The 21,572-nt window shown below is 39.8% G+C and overlaps 1 protein-coding gene across 3 annotated transcripts in view; it reads left to right on the plus strand.

Moving 5' to 3' along the window:
- Positions 1–21,572, plus strand: part of Pdzrn4 (PDZ domain containing ring finger 4) — a 336,579-nt gene that overhangs the window by 175,334 nt on the left and 139,673 nt on the right. The window contains exon 1 of one of the 3 annotated variants that reach the window (XM_052748702.1): positions 11,314–11,630. The exons of the other annotated variants lie outside the window; for them this stretch is intronic. Coding sequence (XP_052604662.1) covers positions 11,562–11,630 — 69 coding nt within the window. The 5' untranslated portion in view covers positions 11,314–11,561. Of the gene's footprint in view, positions 1–11,313; positions 11,631–21,572 lie in introns of those variants that run through there. 3 annotated transcript variants of the gene reach the window in all.

The raw sequence follows: 21,572 nt of genomic DNA on the forward strand, positions 1-21,572 counted from the left end.
CATTTACAACATGATGGGTGGTACCTATGTTTCACAGTTTCTTCCTGTCTGTCACATGTACCAATCCTGCTTTTATCAGTCCTTTATCTCCTTATTTCTTTTGATCAACCTTCCTCTTCTTTGGTGAAAACTTGGTATCATGGGCTTAATTCTGGGTTTTTAGTGATTAGGTTTGGTTTCATTTAACTCAAGCAAATCTTTAAGCTCCATTACTATTTTCCAAAAATCCCCCTAACTCTTTGTAGTCCCATGCTTCTGACCATCTGCACACAATGTTGTATTCTTAGCAGACATACTACTATGAATATTTTATACAACTTCTATAATTAGTTCCATATTTCTGAGTCCCCCCAAACAGACAACTTCATCTTCCTTGCTTCAGTAGTTAAAAAATACTAGCAAGAATTTCATATCCTGCTTGTTGAAATTTTGAATAAGCTAGCCAATGAATCTCTTCCAAGCCATTCAGAAAGTGATAAGACTCTTGGGAGCTCCTGTAGAATGGCTTATATGAGAGACAATTACTTCAGGTAATCAATCCTATCAATAACACCAAGAGGAGCAAGGGCTATTAACTCCATCTCACAGGAAGTTAGGCATGGCTCTCTCGCTCAAATTGTGGAGCTGAATTTCAAGGACAGGCTCTTGAATTTTGCAGCCCATGCTTTTTCCTCTACTTTGATTGTGTTGGGAGGTTCTTCAAGCTTTGAAAATGTATAATGGTGTTTAACATAAAAAGCCGCCCTTTCATTTTCCTTTATGCAAAAATAGATATTTATCACTTGATTAGCAAGCAGTGTAACCTACTTATCCTGCATTTGCTTGCTATGGTGTTGCCGTGTTAACCCAGTTAGAATGTGCAGCTCCTCTGAGAGCCTGGATTGCTGAGGTGGGCAAGAGTTTTCTTTGCAGGGATTGGAGATCATCAGCTGTATGTGCTCATAACATGCCTACACTTAGTCTGCTCGTACAAAACCATTCCTGCTCACATCAGCATTGTTCGCCTTTCTTCAAAAAAATATTGCTTATGAATATATAAACAAATGACCTGATGAAAATAAGGGTGACTTGTAGGTAAACTTTATAGTTTTTATACTCCCATTTCTAAATGCTCATTCCATTATAAGAGCTAATGTTGCTGTGTCTCTTCATACAAAATTGCTCCAGTCCCTCAATGTCACCATGACCTGTTACTGAGCCACCATAAGCTGTTTGCTTCATACTAATTATAATTTGTTTAAATTTGTGTACTCAGAGGTGTTGTCTTTGAGTCTTAATTGTGCTAAATTATACTGAAATAACAGCCCTCAAATCCTTTTCAGTTTCATGTAGTAAAGGTACCCATCCCTTTATAAAGACTTGGATACAGGTCTAAAAGCTCCTACGGTTGACTTGGTTAAAGACAACTATCGGAGATCTAGGCTGTTTGCACCATGTGGCTTCATTGCACAGGTATTTTTTGCTAGTATCCATTTTGTGAGTTGAAAGAAGTTGAGAGCAGATTTTAGAGGTCAGACCTGACAGTGGTCTTGACCAGGACTTCTATCTCCATTCTGTTAGCCAGAGCATGCCATATCATGGCACTTAAAGATGACAAGATAGGCAAGCACAGTTTTCTAGTTGTGTAAAAATAAAATGTTAATACACCACACAGACCCTGCCATGTAGGGTAATTATGCAAACCAAAATTATATTTATAATGCATGATGAAAAGCAATCCCAGCAACAGGTTTTTTAAGTCAATTATGAGAAAAAAATAAAATGAGATATAAGTATTTATACATACCAGTCAAGTGATTATCTAGCTAAGTTTTAGTATATAAAACATTAAGTTGACCCCAAATGAAAAATATAAGTAATAAAAGCCTGTAAACAAAGTCAACTTTCCTGTATGGGTGAAAAACATGATGGTAGCATGGTAAGCTAACAGCCAGCCAGCCAGTCATCATTTACAATTGGCCATGCTTGGGTGAAGGTAGAGCCCAAAATAGAAAGTGAGCTCCACCCTAGCAAATGTAAAAACAACAATAACAACAACAACAAAACCTAACTTCATTGTCCAAGGAAAGAATCTGATGACTTGGGGAAAGTGGACATTGTCTAAATAGGTAATTTTGTACTATATTCCTTCCCAGGAATGGAGCTGGTATATCCAATGTAAGTTGAAAATGTTTCCTGATGTTTCAACATCTACTTCTAGATGAATACCTTGGCTTTGGATACCAAAGGAAGGGATGGTGGGAAAGGATGCTCAGCAAACCCTAGGAGACTCAGAGCATCCCTGTCTCACCCGAGTTGTGCTTTGTATAATCACTGAGCCCTTCCCCATTCCCTCCTGGCTGCCACCCAGTACCACAGCAGCCATTGCTTACGAGAGAGAAGCCCAGCCCCTTCCAAGGAAAGATGAATCTTTCAAAGTGTCTGTCTACACACTTGCCAAAATACATATAAACAGCATGTCTACCTGCTTAAATATTTTCATGATAAGAATTATGAGCTGTAAAATGTTATTTAAAATTTATTGAGTACTTACACAGAGCGGGTACCATATAAAGTCGTGTTCTGAAAACATCTTTGGACTAGGTTCTGATATACCCAATTCACAGAGAAAAATTCAGACACTTCAATATATTTCAGTATGCAACTTGTTCAAAAGCATATTGCAAATGTGTTGGGTTTTGTTTTTCTTTTATTTTTATTTGATGTATGTGGGTATTTTGCCTGAGTCAGTGTCCATGCATCACTAACTCAGTGTATGTATGCAGTGCCCACAGAAGTCAGAAGAGGGTACTGAATATCCTGAAACTTGGGTTACAGAAGGTTGTGAGATTTTGGGTAAATTGCCATATGGGTGTTGGGAATAGAACATGGGTCCTCTGGAAAAGCAGTGTTCTTGACCCCTGAGCCATCTCTCCAGCCCCATATTGCAAATGATTTTAGGAGGTTTAAAGGCTTCTAAATAACATTGAAGTCTAAAAATAAAATGAAATGAAAACCAGTCCTTAGATGCAGGAGGAAGCAGGGCAGATTCAACCCTCAGACTGCAATAGTCAGGCCACATGTTCACACAGAGCTTGACAAAGAGCCACAGTTACGGGGAAAACCATTGTGAGTTTTGATAAAATAGACTTGAATGGGTTGTGTACAGTCTCAGTAGATAGATCTGCTAATGAATGGGTCCATCTGAAGCTCAAGAGAAATTAACTTTGGCAACGTTTTGTTTGATTTTTTTTTTTTTAAGACAGGTCTCACTATGCAGCCTTGGGTGGCCTGGAGCTCACTTTATAGAACAGGTTGGACTCTTATTCACAGAGATCCACCTGCCTCTGCCTCCCAAGTGCTGAGATTAAAAATGTGCACCACCACACCTAGCCCTAAATCTGGAAATGTAAACTTGGGATTCATCAGCAGATCTCTCAGATCTGTGAATCTTTTCCCAAAAACCACAAAATGTGCCTCCCTTAGGTAGCAGCCTTCCATTATCGCTCAATATAGACATGTAATATGAGTTCCTGAGTATTTCCTACTGTTAAGTACTAAGAAGGAAGATACTATTCAGCTGCTGGCATATATTAAGTGCAGCAATATCCCATAGGCAGCCGAGTGGAGTGAAGTTAGGAAATTGCTTAGGTTTTATTCAATCTATTTTATGCAGTCATGCTTGAGGATGCAACATGGATCCTGGGAGTTAATTTTAGACTGCACTTCTGGACCTCAGGGAAATTTTCAAATCTCAACATGCTACAAGCATCACCAGAGTTTTTTCTCCTAAGCATCTAGGAATGTGTTAGAATGATAACTCTCTTGGAGGGACAAGCTGTATAAGGTACTGGTGAGCTAGTCAAACCTGACTGGCCTCCTGAACATGAGTCCTGGCTCCCGACTTACTACTCTTATGATTAAATATTACTCATCTCAAGAGGACTAACCACCTCAAAGCATTAATATGGGGAAATTGATGGTAACATGGAGTACTCAAGCAATAGAATCAGCAAGTACTAAATCAATATTAGCCTGTGTTTCAAACTGGTCTGTCCAGTAATTACCACCTTGCTTTATTCACAGTACTATTCAATAAATAATGGTTGAATGAAAGTATTTAACTGAGCATTTGCTGAAACCTTTTTATAGATGTAAAATCAGTTATGATACCACTCATGATAAACTCTAATTCCTATATTGTTGCTCAGTAGTGTGACATTGTCAAGACAAATACTTTAACCTCTAACCAAATCAGGAAAACTGAGCTGGGCTGGACAGGTACTTAATATTTCCTTCCAGAAGTGTTGTTAGGCTAGCTGTTCCATGAGTGCATAACTTGCCTCATGCTGTCTTGGTTTCCAGTGCAGTTGTGTTCACAACACTTGCTTATTATGCAGAAGAGGAACAAATATAGCATCTGAGCTATTACTGCGAATGAAAATGGGTACTTCCCATGCCACTATTTGTATTATACAAAGAGCCAGTAAACAAGACACTAATACATGAAGGACTCAGGAGCAAAGGAGGTGATAGACATGATTATAACAGTTCACCAAATAAATGTCAAGTAGTGTGGAGAGGAATCACAATGGGTTTATAATTAGAAAACATTACAAACATGTTTTTGAAGTCTAAGTTGGATATCATCATTATCTTTATTCTATTGACTGCTATGATAGTCATAGGCAGTATGCAGTGGACACATTATGGCCCAGATAAACCTAAACACATCATTGCAACTTTATCTCTTGCAAAAATCACATAGCAAATGTTAGTTACACTCATTTTAAAATAAGAAACATAGGAAGAACCATAATAATTGTAACATATTAGTAATTTGTTTTATATTACATGAGTAGAAACTGAGACAACACAAGGCTAGACTTTGACTCTAGAACTCACACATACCAACATGGACAAAGTCCTCCATAACTCAGGAACTCATACTCATATCTGTCACCATATTTAATCTTCACAATCAACTGCAAATTAAATATTATCTCAGAATGTGTAAATTGTACAAAATAATGACAAGGTTCAAGAGAGAACCTTAGTGATCCCCTCTGCAGTCTGTCTAGTAATGAGTCTACTCTCAGACGTGTGGAGGTTGGTGGAGCACCCTAATGACAGCAGGCATTGACTATAGGAACAAATTAAATATGGCCAATAAATGAGGACACTGTGGAAAGGTTCAGCATGTTGATGTGTCAGGCTTTAGCTGAGTAAATGAAAGACACTCATGGGAATTGTCAATGCCACGTCTTTTCAAACTCATGATATTGGTCAATATCTCACAGTGTTGAGACCAACACTAGATTAGAGCCAAGGGAAGGGCTCTAGGATCTCCTGGATTAGAGCATTTTAACATCAAATGATTTCCCCTGTGGTAAATATAGGACAATAACTGACACATTTAACTCTGAGATGTTGTAAAAGTGAAATGCATTTCCCAAATCCTCCCAGCCACACACCAGTATTATTCAGAAAGTAAGTATTCAGAAAATATGTGCATAATAAATAACTATCACATGGGCCAGAATGTTAATTTAAAGGTAGAGATATTTTGTCATGCAAATACATAAGCAACTTGTAAAATAGATGTGATCAGACCTTATTCATTTATAGACCTATCACAGAGTTTTTTAAAGGCTCTAAAATTTGTGTTTATAGAATAAAATTAAATGTATTTTATACTTAAGATTTTTCAATTTTTTAATGATCTTAAAATAGTCCAGTAGGGGAAATGTCACCCACCGATTAGGCATTGTAATGCAAACCTAAATGTATGCCCCTTTGCTCGACCCAAAAATGTCACCTCCCGATTATTTCTATTTATTCATTATGCATTGATTGAAATCCCAGAGTATGGAAAGTACCATGCTAAGAATTTTAAGAGATTAAAAAATAACCATATATTATTACTGCCCTCATAAGTGTTACAGTCCAATAAAAGAGATAAAACATGAGTATTTATAGATGTGATGTGTGCTATAGTATGTGTGGCTATGGATAAAATATACAGAGAACTTAAAATTGAAGACATCACTACTAGTTATGAAGTCCCAGAGGAGAATGCAATGGAACTTGCCTAGTGTTTCAGCAGTTTATTCCAAAGAACAAACAGATCCAGTTAGCATCTGGGACAAAGACAAGGTGATATAGACTATACACTGAAGTGCAGTTTGACTGAAACTCAAAGAAAGAAGTGGGTTTCAAGTGCCCAGTTGGATCAGCTTGAACACCGCCTGGATCTGGAGTCTTGCATGCTAAAGCCAGCAAAGTCCCTGGCACATGTAGATAAGTTGCATATTCTGGTGAGCATCCAGATTCAGTGTCTGAACACAGGCTCCTGTGGGGTGTTAGCTAATTAAATCCAACTCTCACCTATGACAAAACATCTCAGTACTCTAATACAGAGAAGGTGTATATTTTTCAACCATGGACCACCTCTTTTTTCTAAGTTAAATCTTAGCAGTTATTCTCTCCTTTGTTTTTTTTTTTGTTTGTTTGTTTTTGTTTTTGTTTTTTTAAGGTCAGGACTTTGGAGTTCTAGCTTTCACTTCCTTGGTCACCAGAAAAGGACATTTGGTAGAGCTCTTACTTCTGAGAGAGAGAGAGAGAGAGAGAGAGAGAGAGAGAGAGAGAGAGAGAGAGAGAGAGAGAGAGAGAGAGAACGAGAACTCAGCAGCTACCTTTTGAATTTAACCACAGAATTTGTAACTGGAGAAGCGAATATGGATCTCTTTACTCACGCTGACCTTGAATAGGACAATCTCTCTGATCTATGGGTTCTCTGTGTCTGTGGTTGAGTGTAGGATATGTGAACTTTAGAACCTGTATGTGTTTATAGTATTGCCTAAAAGGATTAGAACTAGAATGGAAAAGCATAGCTCATGTGTTAATGTGTTAGAAGGCTTGCCTTTGGCAATGATCAATAGACAATGATCAACACATCATTGGCAAAGAAAGACTGCTTCAGTCTAAAGTTAGCAGGTAGATTATCCACTGCTTATGGCATCTGTGAGAGACTCGGAGTATTGCTGACCCAGAACAGTGCCATTTGACCATTACTTCTCTTGGTATGGACTGAAAATGTGGGCAGTCACCCACTTGTCCATAAGTGGTACATTCTGAGATCCCCTAGAGGATACCCTAAAACTGCCATTGCCTCACACATGTACATATGCACTATGTATCTGCCTCTGCAGAAACTATGGCACAGTTCAATTTATAATTTGGACACAGTAAAAATGTCATAACTATAAAACAGAACAGTTATAAAAATATACCAAAAGAAAAGCTTAGTGAATGTTCTCTCTCTTGGGATGTCTTGACATATCATCTTCACCTCTGAGAGCATGGATAGCTTCCCTTTGGCATATCTAAATTGCCAGCCTCACCCATGTTGGGCCTTGGCAATGCTTCTAAGTAAACTAAAGGTTCCTTGAACACAAGTGACATGGTACTGCCCAATTGGTCTAACAAGGAGATGGTGACTAAGTAACACAGAGATGCGTGGACACACTGGACAAAACCAATTCATTTCTCTAGCCTGATGAAAGGAGAGGGCAAGGGTTTTCCACTGCATTCATTATCCATGAGTATTTCTGGAACTTAATACTTACATTTGGGGGTTGCAGTTGACTTAAGGAAGCCAAACCAAAGAAGGCAGAACAAGAGAAATCAAGTGCCGAGTTGTGTGGCACAGATTCTTGGTTAGTTTATTTCCAATAAATCTTACTGTGAAATAAAACAAAAATACAGAGACTGTCTATAGCAGAAATCCATCTGGTAACTAATTGCCTAGAAAAGCCACCACCAAGGTCAGAAGCTCTGACTTTTCCTATTTCTAACTGTCTGGTGTTCCTGCCCAGTTACATGCTCTTTCCTTAAAAATAGCCACGACCATGACTTGTTGGCACTCAGTTTCTTCATTTTGTTGATAATTTGTGAAGTAAATTATGGACATATTAAAAAATATAGTAATGTCATTAAAGTCTCTTTTAACTCCCTCCCTCCCTCTCTCTCTCTCTCTCTCTCTCTCTCTCTCTCTCTCTCTCTCTCTCTCTCTCTCTCCACCCTCTTTCCTGTCGATCTATACAATGATATCTGTAGTGTCAATGTGGTGATGCTTGCTTATTGTGTTGTTTAATATGCAAGTCTGTTCTCTGCACTCACTACAATGTGTGCCTTTGAGTGGCATCATTTTCCCCTACCAGGTGACACAAAATATCCATTTATCTCTGATATGTATGAGAGTGGGTGTCATGAGGGGAGCCAGTAACTCATAGTACCTAGACTGATTGAGGACTGCTGGCATGGGCAGAGTTTATATATCCCATCTTCACTTGTTAGTATATTTCTATAAAGATAAAGATAAATGCCCTCTCAACTATTCCATTTATTTATTTGTTTGTCTGAGACAGGGTTTCTCTGTGTAGCCCTAGCTATACTGGAACTCACTTTGTAGACCAGGCTGGCCTCAAACTTAGAGAGATCCACTTGACTCTGCCTATGGAGTGCTGGGATTAAAGGCGTGTGCCACCACACCTGGCTCTCTCAACTACTCTTTAGCTGTTCAGTGATACAAGTTATATAGGATGAACTTGAAAATGGTTGATTCCTTCATTTCACTACCCTCTTAAGCTTTGAAATTTATATTAGATCTTGATGAACATGTGTTATGTTTGGAATGATGTGTGTGGAGGACAGTAATTACAATCAAAATAAATAACTATATATTGAAATGCACCATACACACACACACACACACACACACACACACACACACACACACACACACACTCTCACACATTGCTAAGATTCTCTGCAAGAATAGTTGGAAAGGTACTCCTTATAAATACTCCCAAACAGCTATATCTAATCTACTTGTGTTTTGAAAATATTCAGATTAATGTTATTTCTCTTGATTTCCAATTTTATATAATTTTCCAATACAAGATAGCCTGCTTAGTCACTAGAAAGTCTGGCCCTCATATTCCAGTGAAATTTAGAAGACTCTGGAATTACGGGACCTTTGTTCTGAACACCCTTTCATTCTTTGGGATGAGCCCAGCAGCAGCAGAGGTTGGAACCTTTCCAGGGTAGATGGGCCAAGGACAGCATTTGATAGATGACTGGAGAAGCCACACTTGTTTCCTCAGATGGAAACAAAGGAGCAGAGGGTCTAGTAATGAATAAACACCACAGCCAAGAGCAGCTGCAGAACTGGACAAGCAACCTCAATGGAAATTACCTACTTCTACTTTGCTAGAATGCTCACTTTACTTTCTGATAACTGAAAAAAAAATAGATTTTTCAAGCTTTGTTTATTTTTTTATTAAATGCCAACTCTAAGATATGGTGAGAGCTCCAAATGAGTAACAGTTTAGATAGTTACATACCCAGCTTTCAAAAACTTCCCCCAAGGAGATTAGTCAGTCATGACACCAAACAGTCTGAAATGAATGAACAAGCCATCCTTGCCTTACTGTACTCTGATCCCTTGACCTGGACATTTGAGTACAGAACATCAGTATCTGAGAATCCATAACTCACTTAAATTCAACTTAGGAACTTCCAAGTAAAATCAGTGTGTGCTTGGAAGAAAGAGGTGAGCTCCAATATCTTCAATCCTGATAACATCAAAGGTATTGTTTCTTCTACACTTAGAATATTTGCTTCTGTTTGTGGGCACCATAGAAATCCCTGAGACTGCCTCTTAAATACACTTGTCCCATAAAGAAATCAAGTCTTAATTAATGTCTCCTACAAGTGGTTTCTAATTTGCAGGGTGTCCTGGTGAAATTTGTTCACATGAGTACCATTGATTATCCTACCACTTTGAGGAAGGTCCCAGGTCTTGGCTTCCATCCAGGCTGCTAGGTGAAATGAGGCCCAGATAATCAGATTATTACCTCCCCAAGGAAATGGCCAACAATGACTGCTCATCTCAGGCTACTTGCTGGAGTTGAGGTGCTGCTAGTCACAAAGCTGATTTGTTAAAAATTAGTACTCACTGGATTGATTTCCTGTTAACTATTCTAAACATTTGACAAAGCACTTTTAGGAATTTAGACTCCAAAAAGTGTCTATAGAGAAATGTTCATAAATTAAACATTTCCAAAATCCTCTGTGATTCCTAACCAAAGTAATTTTTTCCCTTTCAAAAGTGCCTGCTATCCTGTCCAGTTTAAAATATACTGGAACAAGGACATACTTCTTAATTAGCAGAGATTTTAGACAAGTCAGTGTTGGAACAAAAGGAATTGTCTTTTGCTAATCTGCTTTGGCTGTTTGTAGTATATCTTTAAAGGACCCAAAAAACTACTTACTACCTTGGGACCCAAAGTAACTATTTGTGAGTGTGGAATTAAGTGGATTAATTCTATTATTTGCAGATCTGAGCTTTATCTTTAAGTCTGTGTTCACCTTTGCTTTTTATGAATTCCAAATACAGAACCACAAATGGAGTTATTGTACATTACAGTAGAATGTAAATATCTCCAATGTCAGCATCCTGAAATATTATATATGACTTTAATAAAATTAGCATAAATACTATATATGTTGGTAATTTATCTGAGGAAGTACGTTGTATTTATCTAATTTTTAAATATAGATCTACATGCATTACAGTGCTTCAAATGTCTATTTAATGGACATGCCCTTATTATCTAATTAAAATATTTATTATTTGTGCCAGTGTCATCTGCTCACATTTGCTTAAGTGTTCTTTATTTGCAGTAGGAGACTGTGCCTTGCATTTTCTCAGGGTGCTGGTCTTTACAGATAATCCACTCAATCATTTCTATAGGCTAAAAATGAAAACTGAAAGAACCCCCCCCCACACACACACACATGTACATAGACACACACTCTCATCCTTTCCCATACCAACTCCATAATTTTCATTTATTTCTGTGTTTGTTTTCTAAATTTAAATAATTTTTTCTTATTCATCCTCCCTATATTAAATAATGTTGAAAACATTCTTTTCTTTGTTGCAGCACATGGAGTTGTGAACTAAGTAATTTCTGTTTCTCAAATTTTTATTACCATATTAGAAGCTTATATCAATGGAGAAATTAAATGTATGCTCTTTTAAAATGCCCTATGTTCAACCCCTCTATCCTTAATAAACAGAGATGCTATTGACACAAGTGAATTTTGTTTAACCACACTACATTTGCCTCTTAATTAGTGAATATTCATCTGTCATCAGCAGCAGCTATGACACCCCACCCTGCTAACATGTTCTGTCATAAATAATCAATGAGGCACTATTAATATTCATGAGCTGGAATCTGTGTAGTCATGTGCACTGATGCAGAGACAGGGGGAGTGTTGCCATGAACTGACTGGAAACTCTGTGTGTATCGGTGAGCGCAAGATACTTCGGGAACGCGGAGAGCATGCACCCTGGCTTCTGCTTTCAGCTAACAGCGGTTTGTCTGTTTCTGGACCGAAGTGACTGATGATAAACACTAGTCAAGACTGGAGGGTGATTCCCTTTCAGTTCACTTGCCTTGCAGTTCTGGGGAAACTAGAAGATTTGTGCTCTCTCTCTGCTTCCTAGAATGGGCTGCAATTTGTGCACTTTTCAGAAAAGAGAGGAACACTACAAACTGCTGTACGAAGTTTCCCAGGTGAGTGCAGGTCTGCACGCAGCAACCAAAGCAGCCAGGCTTTGTGTTCATCTGAGCAATGGGAAACGATTTCTGGCTTGCTTGATTTTTTTTGTCTTTCAGTGCATTTCGGAATCGAGGGCAGACTTGCTGTTTGGGGGCTTTTTATTTGACATTTGGGCGGCAGTTTTCAGTTTCCTTGCCACTCCCCCTTCAGATGACTTCCTGTGGGATTCTTTTAACATTTTGTGTATCTGCTGCCAAGATGTCTGTCAAGTCAGAGGAACAGCTCCGAGATCCCCGACTGTAATCTTTTAAGAGACCTCTTTGGTTTGGGGATCATGTTGACATTTGAAAATCAATTGTATCATTGTCTGCATAAGTACTGGGAGTTAATAGGTCTGTGGTCTCAGTGATTTTGAATAGACAGGAAAAGTTTCTTGCCAAATCGGGTTAGCCAGAGGAAATTATTTGATTAATGAGATTTTTTTTTTTTTTTTTTTTTTTGCTTTGGTTTAAGAGAAATACTTGGTACTTTTGTATAAAGGAAACGACACGACATGTCTTAAGAAAGATAAAAAGGAATTGTTTTTTTTACCATCTATTCTTGGATCCTTGTTCTATTTTGTCTGTTTAGCACTATAAATTAATTGCAAGAGTGTGCATTACAGTGTGCATGTATGACTTAGGGAAAAAATCGTATAAATTCAAATGTCTCTTTAACGCATATCTGAGGGCTTTTCTGGCAAAAAAAAAAAATAATAAGAGAACTAGTCAGCTTCCGTAATTTTAATGTAACTGTTCATTGACTATTGATTCATTGCTCACATGCAGATGTCTCATCTGGCAGAATAAAGTTTATTCCTCCCCTTTTCTAGTCGGCCCCAAATATGACAGGACTGCTTTGGTGTTTAGACAGTATCGCTGTGAGAAGGCAGTGTTTGGGACATTGGTGGTCTATGGCCCAGCAGTAGCCAAGTGCCCACTGCTTACTGGCTCCCTCTGATGCCCCCAGACGTGATTCATTTCACAGTGGGCTAATTACAAAGTGGATTTGCTACACATGAAACAGCCTCCTCAGTTGCAATGTTAATGCACATTTTCATGGTAATGTGATCAGAGGCTCATTAGCCAGTTTCCAAAATGATCCTCTGCATTAATTAAATATAAAAAATGATTCCTTTATCACCAGAGAGAGGAAAAAGAAGATTAACATTGTTAATTACACCGGGGGGCAATACCTTTGGCTTTCCTTTAGAAAAGAAAACCTATAAACTTGGAAGAGGGAGCTGAAGTAAAGCCATTTCCTGGATGCTTGCCTTTGACTCCTGAAAACAGTCTCCAGGTGGAGCACTCTCCTTACTTTGCTTGTCTTAGAGTTGGACTTCCAGTGTTGGTTTTTCTGTGGTCCAGGAGCAGGGAAGTGGGTTCATCTATCTGTTGTTGGTGGTTTTTACATCTGAAGTCCCAATTATATAGAAGCATAGTGTGGTGGTGATGGTGGGAACTCACAGCCCCTCCCCCCCCTCCCAATTATGCTTGGCATACGATGTTTATGTCCTAGAAGGGCAGGGTTACTGCATTCAGCACGCAGCACTGTGCTTGCTAGGAAGCAGGAGCCTTTGTTATGGATTTGGAGAAGGCTTCTCTGTGATGAGTGCTTCCCAAACCTTGAGCAAACAGCTAAGCCTCCTTCCTTATTGCCTCTGACTGTACTCCATCCATTTATTTTATTCTCTCTACTCCCAAGCTGTAGTACTTATGGTCTTTAATAAAAGGGTGAAATGAAGGATTAGCTTCCATTTAACTGGCTTTTATTAGATAAGTTAAAACCTCAGCTTAAAGGCCTTGCCTGCGTTTTCCAAGAGGGGCCCTCCTGCAGCGCATCCCCAGCTTTGCCGTCTATTTTATTGAGTTAATGGCTAGATAAGGTATCAAAGGAAAGCAGCGATAGGTTCATATAATGCACTGAGGGGCTGCAAACTCCTTTCTGTTTTGACTTGGAGGAAAGGCAGCTCAGAACACACATGAAAGTCTGCACGTTCTTAACCAGGTGTTTGGGAGGGCCCTTAGCTGCCCCTATTAGAGAGGATACAGTTCACAGAACCCCCTCAAGATTGGAGGCTGATTTCCAGCAAGTGCACACCCGCCTGCCCCCAAACCGTATATTTGTATACTTGTCATTCCCACATCACCTGCGTCTTTGTTTCTTTGTAAATTTTAAGAGCTGAGGAGCATTCTGGCTTGTGGGGGGAGGAGGGTGTGATGATGCAAAATTAGCAGTGACTATATCATGTGTTCCCACCAGCAAGATGCATGTTTCTCTACCATAGGCTCATTATGGTTTGGAACTTTCCGATTTTCCTCTCTGGATTTAGTGAGCTGATAAGCAGGGTTATGACTCTGGGCAAAGAGGTAGTAAGTGTGCTCCCTGAGGAGCCCAGTTGAGGCAGCCTTAACGACCCACTCGGGTGGCAGACGTTGTCCTTTATCTTTTAGTGATATTTTTTGCTTTCATGGAGGAGCCACAACTTGCAGTTGGCAGAAGAGATGGAATGTTACCCCGAGAAAACTATTTTCAGCTGTGGTTGGGTGGGTCAGGGTCTAGTATGCAGCCACGAGGGTGACTCCAGGGCTGGGACAGATAAGGTGACCTTCCCACCAGGCAGTGTCATGTACCTTTCATCTGATAACTTTTACATGTGCCAGGGACACGACTGTTTTCTGTGGTGATTTATTTTTTATGCAAAGTAGGTTATTCATTAACCTCTTAAGAATTAATAAGTGGGGGCTTTGAACAATGCCCTGTTATTGGCAAAAGCTGAATCGCCCATTTTGGATTAATGTGATTAAAGGACCACCTGCAGCACGCCAGTGCTGAAGCTGGTCAGGCATTTCCGTCCCTATTAGCACCTGTTCTCCTGAGTGACACCCAACACTGGTGCCTAATCTTACAGTTTGTTAACCTCGTTGTTCGTATAAACTAAGTGTAACTTTTTGATTGATTAAATGATAAAAGCATCAATGGCATGCTTAGTAGCATTGAGCAAAGTCTTCAAATGAAGAGCCAATGTTTAAAAGCTCATGTGCTGTGTACCAAAAGGTGTTGATAAAAGATTTCACTTCATGTTTAGAAAGGAAACAGTGCAAAGCTCTGTTCTTACTAGCCAGATTAGAGGAAAGAAATTAACTTACCTTCAACTTCAGGAAGCCAGAAGTGAGGTGGTGCGGGCCTCTGTACAGGGACACTGTTGTGACCCTGTTCCCTCTTGAAGGGATATTTTTATACAAGACAGGGTTCTTTTATTTATTTGAATAACTGGGCCCAGCAAAGAGGTCTGCCTCCTCACCCACTGGCATCTGTGAATCTGCCACATGAACTGGACATAACCTGGACAGAAAGCAACACAAATACCACTGGGCATGGCGGCTGATGCATGTAATTCAAGTATTTGGAGGCTGAGGCAGGAGGGTTGCTGGGAGTTTGAGGATTGTCTGGACTACAGTGTAGTAGCCTGACTCAAAAATCAAAAACAAAAACAAACAAACAAACAAAACAAAATAAAACAAAAAACCCACTAATGTGTTCTAAGCACTGTCCTGGGCGCTTTCTCCAAAACGGGTAATCCTTTCCCATCACTTAAGAACTTTGTTTGTTTGTTATGTGTTTATGTCTGTCTGTTTGTCTGTGTGTATATGTTCAGGCAGGTGTGGACTATGCCGTGTGTGGCAGTCAGGTGACCACTTGGAGTTGGTCTTTCCTTCTACCATGTGTTTCCTGGGGATCCACCTGGGGCCATCCAGCTTAGCAATGGTGCTGAGCTATCTCACTGGCCTCGTGTCCCGTAGTTTTTACTATTAATATGTTACAGTTTCTCCTAGCTTGCAGTATTTCTCGAATCTGTATAGTTTTGTAGTTCCCTTTCTCTGGGGCCTTTTGGGGAACCTTCAGATACCTTTGCCTCATAGTATGTAAGCCCACCTTGGAACTTCTTACCAACTCTCGCCATATTTCCAAACTCTAGTCTCATTGCTTTTAAAGCCACTGACTGGAAAGAGATATCAATGTATTTATTTACACAGTGGCCTTCTGGAGGATTATACTTCTATGTCACTCTGGCTTCTGCCTCCTTGCCACACCTTTTATTTACTCTCTGCCATTGTACTACGAACGTCCACTTTAGGATTAGTTAGTGGGCTGGCCTACCCTGACCACTATGCAGTTATAATTTTCTCCAACTTTAATGGCCCCCAGTCACTATGAAATGATGCAGTTATCTCATTGTTCTTCTCCAGGTACAAAGTACAATTCCTAAAGACTCTTTTCTTTGCTTTAAATCAGTTTCCCAGTCTATGCCCTTGGAGCTTAGTACCTTTGGCCACCTCCAGTCGCATTTCCCAACTCAATGACGATTCAAATTCATCCTTGTACAGAGAAATTTTAGAAATTATTGGTGAAAATAAATTCTGGCTCCCCCTCCAGGCAAGGTTGTAGGAAACCTCAAACTTGGCTCAAGATAACACAAGACCAAGTTCTCCATTTCAAGGAGATTCATTTGCCCTTCAGGGACAGAGGGCAGAAAATAAGAGGTGAAGACAAAAGACGTAGGATAAGGGAGAGGGGACAGAAATAAGGGAAAGGGGGCAGTGGCATTTGTCCTGGAGGACAAAAGACTGCCTCTGGATAGAGAGGAGACAGACATGGCATGCAGGAAAATGGCAGTTTATAAAGGTACGAGGGGAAGCCCTGTGTTAGGATGAGGTGTTTAGTTTTATTGGGCATGTTAATTAGGCCAGCCAAAGGGGGCTTCTAATTGCTGGACTTCAATACTTTGATAGCTGGATCTTGGTAGTCAGCCTCAGGAAAAGAGATTGGCCAAATAAGGGAATAGACCTTGATGGCTAGCTTTAGGAATGTAATCAAACAGATTTTAGCAAGACAGAGGGAATTGGGAAGAAGGGCAAGGCCTACCAGAGCCACATGCTCAAGTGGGCTAATGTCCCTTCAGGGGTGCTTAGGGTCGTTGTAAAATTCTTCGTACCATTAGAACTCCTTCTCTATGTCTGTATGACAGCTTTAGAATCAAACTACCCCATTCACAGCCACATCCATAGAAGCTGCTTAGACCAAGGGCAAGTGATTGGAGGTTCATTTAAAATGTTTTCCAGTTTCACAAATGTAGTCTAGAAAACAGATCATTAGTAATGGGATTGTAGCAGAAAGAAATACGTGGTGTTTTGCTTAGACTGAGGAGCCTAAGGCATACAGTCAGCAATAAAAAGGCAGCCATGCAAGGTGGTGGTGGCACACGCCTTTAATCCCAGCACTCGGGAGGCAGAGGCAGGCGAATTTCTGTGAGTTCGAGGCCAGCCTGGGCTACAGAGTGAGTTCCAGGAAAGGCTCCAAAGCCACACAGAGAAATCCTGTCTCAAAAAACAAAAAACAAAACAAAAAAAACAAAAAAAAAAAAACAAAACAAACAAAGCTGGCCACATATGAGAATCAGGGCCATCAGAGAAATTAAATAGGTAGGTTTTATGCAAAGAGAAGCTCAAAGAATAAGTCCTGAGTTGTCAAAGTGATCTTGTTTTGCTGTTCTGAATACACCCCTGTAATAACCCTCCATTTTATTTACCAGAAGAGTAAGTGAAGACATGTTCCAATAATATCTCACTTTTGTTGACTATCTAACGGGTAACAGAACTCTAGACATGCTATTCAATTCAATAAGCTTCCTGCAAACAGTGGCTTCTTAAAAATATGTCAAGAGCTGGCCTTTGTGATTGGGAACACAAAGAGAGTCCTTTTGAGAAATACACAGACTGACAGACAGCAGAGGGGAGACAAGACACATAAGCATAGTGTTTTATAATCTTTCAAGTGAAGCATGAAACCAACAGATTCACCGATGGGTGGCTGAAGGAGGGCAAAGATGTCAGAACGACAGAGACGGGGACAGGTGAGAGGCAGAGGAAAACTGAAAATGGAATAATAGAAGAAATCCACAGAGATGACAAACAGGTGGTGTGTTGGAAAATATCTGGCATAGGGGAGCTCTAAGCAAGTGTTTAAAAAAGCCTAAAGAGGGAGGGAGGACTCTAGGCATGGCCTGAGACTGGGTAAGACTAAACAGGAGAGTCCCTGTCTTCTGTTTTTGTTTCCTCCTCCTCCTCCTCCCCCTCCTCCTCCTCCTCCCCCTCCTCCTCCCCCTCCCCCCCCCCCCTCCTCCTCCTCCTCTTCCTCCTTCTCCTCTTCATCTTCTTTCCCTCTTCTTTGGGGGGAAGGAGGAATGAAGGGGTAGAGAGAAGTGAGAGCTTGGGTATGTGTTTTAGACTGGTGGATGGTATGCTTCAGCAAGAATCCATCAAGGGAAACCAACTAGGAAGCCATTGCCAAGGGCCAATCTGTGTAGAAAGAACATGTGAAGAGGGAAACCTGGAGACCAGGTGAAGAGAAAGCCAATTGGTGTCTGGCTTACGAGACTGACCGTGCTCATGCTGACAAAGAGGGCAGTAAGAGAGGTAAAGTGGGTCCTAGAAATGGAAAGAAATCTGCTAATGTGACTTCTGGTCTCAGTCATGAGACCCCAAAAGTGGAATACCAAATACTGTAATCAAAATCTTGACATAAACCTATTGGAGCTGTGCACCCAGGCAAGAGAGAACTAATAAGAGGGGAGAATTGTGGAGAAGTCGTGAAGACACAACCAAGAAACAACAAAGGAGAAGAAAGTAAAACAGAAAACAGAACTTGTTGTGGGCTGAGAATGACCTGACTTGTGGGAAGAGCTAAGAAGAGGGAGTTGTAGAAAGTGATCAGAACAGACAGTGCTTTGGAGTGATGGGGAAGAGCAAAGAGTATTTGTCATGGGTTTCCACAGCCCTTCTCCGGCAGGACCATTGGTCCCAGCTACTGGGAGTCCAGACAGGTAAAGATGCTATTGCTGACCCTTTGCGGGCTTCTTAGCTATAGAGAACCAGCTCACCCAAGGTCACTCCTCTTCCTTGAAGCTCCACATCCAGAGATGACTGATGAAAACATAAAACATACAAAGGACTGGCCATCTTGGTCAGACCTGGAACACTGTGAGTGCCATTTGAACTCAGGTGTTCCCTGAAGCTGCTGTTGGTCCTACCTTACAGATCAGCCCTGCTGCCCAATCCCACTTACACACACACACACACACACACTTCAAGGGTTACACTTAGTAAGGAGCACACTTCCTTCTGTCTCAAAGTGCATTTACTGGGATACCTGACCTAGTGATTACAGAGCATGTTAGTATGGAAATGTGGAAGAAGAATCCAAAAAGAGATTAAACAACAATGTAGATCTGCTGTACATCCCTGAAGTTCAGATAGGACAGATTATCAGAGATGGAATTCCTGCTAACATATGAATGTAGCTTTTCTCTTCTGATTACAAAATTACTTAAAATTGCAATTATGAAAGTTGAAAGTTTTCTTTGCTTTCCTTTTAAAATTAAGATCTCGAGCCACCATGTTCAGATAGTGGTGAGTTCAATATGCAGCCTGGAGAATGGGAGTGTTGCTCAGTGGCAACATGCTTGCCTACCATGTCCAAGAGCCTGGGTTCAGTCCTCTGTACCACAAAATATATCTTAGCTCCCTTATCTAGACCCTCTTTAATCCAAGACATTTAAGAATACTTCAGTATTAGTTTTAGAAAAGACTTTTTATAAAAATAATTTGAAAATCAGCAAGATGTCTAAGCCATTAAAGGTGCCTGCCACAAATCATGATGACCTGCATTTGACCCTAGGAACCCATATGGTAGAGTAAACTGGGCCAAGATTGTCCTCTCATCTCTATACACACACACACACATATTATGGTTGGCCCACATGTGCACACACACTCACATTGAAAAGCAAACAAATAAATAAATGCAAGAAAAATTAAAAATAAGTATTTTAATAATTTTACTTAATTTATGTAAGTTTAATAAGTAAAGTGTCTTTCCCTACTGAAAAGATCAAAATATCACATTTCATTAAGATGTGTATCATTTCTTTAAATTCCTGCCACTTACTTAATTGATCTAGACATCGGAGGTCATCCACCTCTAGTTGCATAGCTGTTTAGGTGAAAACACTTTCCTTGTTAGGTTACACACAGGAGAGACATGTTACTGAAAACCAAACTTGTAGGAATGCCAAAATATTGTACTATTCAAGTTGTCTAGACTGTTTAGGTGAGTAGGATAATCTAATTAGAAAACTCTTTAATTTCAATTTTTATTGAAAAGATTTCAAAGATATATTATGTGATTTACATAATTACTTAACATATGTACAATTATTATTCATTTCCAGGCATGTTAGCTAGTAACAAATGATTGCATATCTTTAGCAAATAGTAGTTCTTAACTTTATAAGAGTTAAGTAATTAAGTATAAAGATTAATTGATAGTGAAAAATCCTTCTACAGCAATCAGCATTCAGTACATTCATTTTATATAAGTAGATTCTCACATATTGAATCTTCACAAGTCATTTAATTGGGTGCTCAATCAATCTTACTAAATGATGAAGGAAGGCAGCAGAATTAAATCAGTAGGCAATCAAGAAGAGGCCCTGGGTTGTGGTTCTGTGATTGATCTGTGCCCTGGAAATGTTCAGGATTCCTGACTGGGAACAGGAGCCAGAGCAGGGTCTTCCCCCTCAGTTAATTATCCGCCAACAACTTTCATCTTTACCCAATCTAGAGCACACATCTTCAGAAGTTTGCGCATCATTCTTAACAAATGTCTTCTTGTAACTCATAGATGGAGGAACCACTGGGTGACAGTTCTGTCTTCACATTTACATTTCTAGTAATGCAGGTTCAGCTGTGTTTCCTAAGGACCCATTTCTAAAGTCATCATTATAATCTGTCTCATCTCCTTTATACCATAGCAATGTCTTCTTTCCTAATCCTCTCTCTCCCAATGTGGAATACCAGTTTTAAAGGGTTATTATGAAGAGTTGGTTGTTCCTTCAGTAAAAAGCTTAAACAGTAGCAGCCCGGTGTTCTCGGGTGTTTCCACACATAACAGCTAATTGCTAATTTGTGCCACTCTGTAACAAGCTGTAAATCTTGCCTTATGGTTCTTTGTGCCATTGTAAAGCCCTTTCTCCCTCCTGCCTTATGTAGCTTTATGGAAAAACTGTAGCTTAAAAAAAAAAAAAAACTTGCTCTCATCTCAATTAGATGTTTTTCTGAACTAACCACTCATTCCCAAGTCTCATAAGAATCAGCTCCAGGTACCTTTATTTAACAAAATGATGCTTTCAAGATATGTGAACAAAGAGAAATTTCTGAAACATTACAGTTTGATAAATCATACATGAAAGACCATCATTGTAATCAGTGTTCATATTAATTTTTTTAAGTAAAAAAAAAAGTTTGAGAGAGTGTACTGAATTAATCGTAAGTAATTATGCTACACTTTTGTTGTATTCAACATCCTAATAGACTGTATGGAGAATACAAAAGAAACGTAACTCAAAAAGGCAGTCTTTGCCGCGCGGTAGTGGTGCACGTCTTTAATCCCAGCACTCGGGAGGCAGAGGCAGGTGGATCTCTGTGAGTTCAAGGCCAGCCTGGGCTACAGAGTGAGTTCTAGGAAAGGCACAAAGCTACACCGAGAAACCCTGTCTCGAAAAACCAAAAAAACAAAAACCCACCCCCCCACACACACACAAAAAAGGCAGTCTTCAAGGAGTGGATCAGCATGATGTAATAACAAGGCAGACTGAGACACCATAGCATGCTGAAAGGCATTTCTACATGGGACAGGCAGACTAAGGAAATTTGGGAAGCAACACGGCAGTGATTACTATGGGATCATAAGAGGATGGTCTTCATTAAGAGCCAAAGTCAAGCTCACACTGCTGTTCCTCCTGTGAATCCATTGAGTTGAAGGCATTTGGAGTCCAGGATCCATTGTAAAAGCAGTCA

Source organism: Peromyscus californicus, unplaced genomic scaffold (assembly GCF_007827085.1).
Source record: "Peromyscus californicus insignis strain IS unplaced genomic scaffold, ASM782708v3 Scaffold_20__1_contigs__length_68692818, whole genome shotgun sequence".
Lineage (NCBI taxonomy): Eukaryota > Metazoa > Chordata > Mammalia > Rodentia > Cricetidae > Peromyscus > Peromyscus californicus.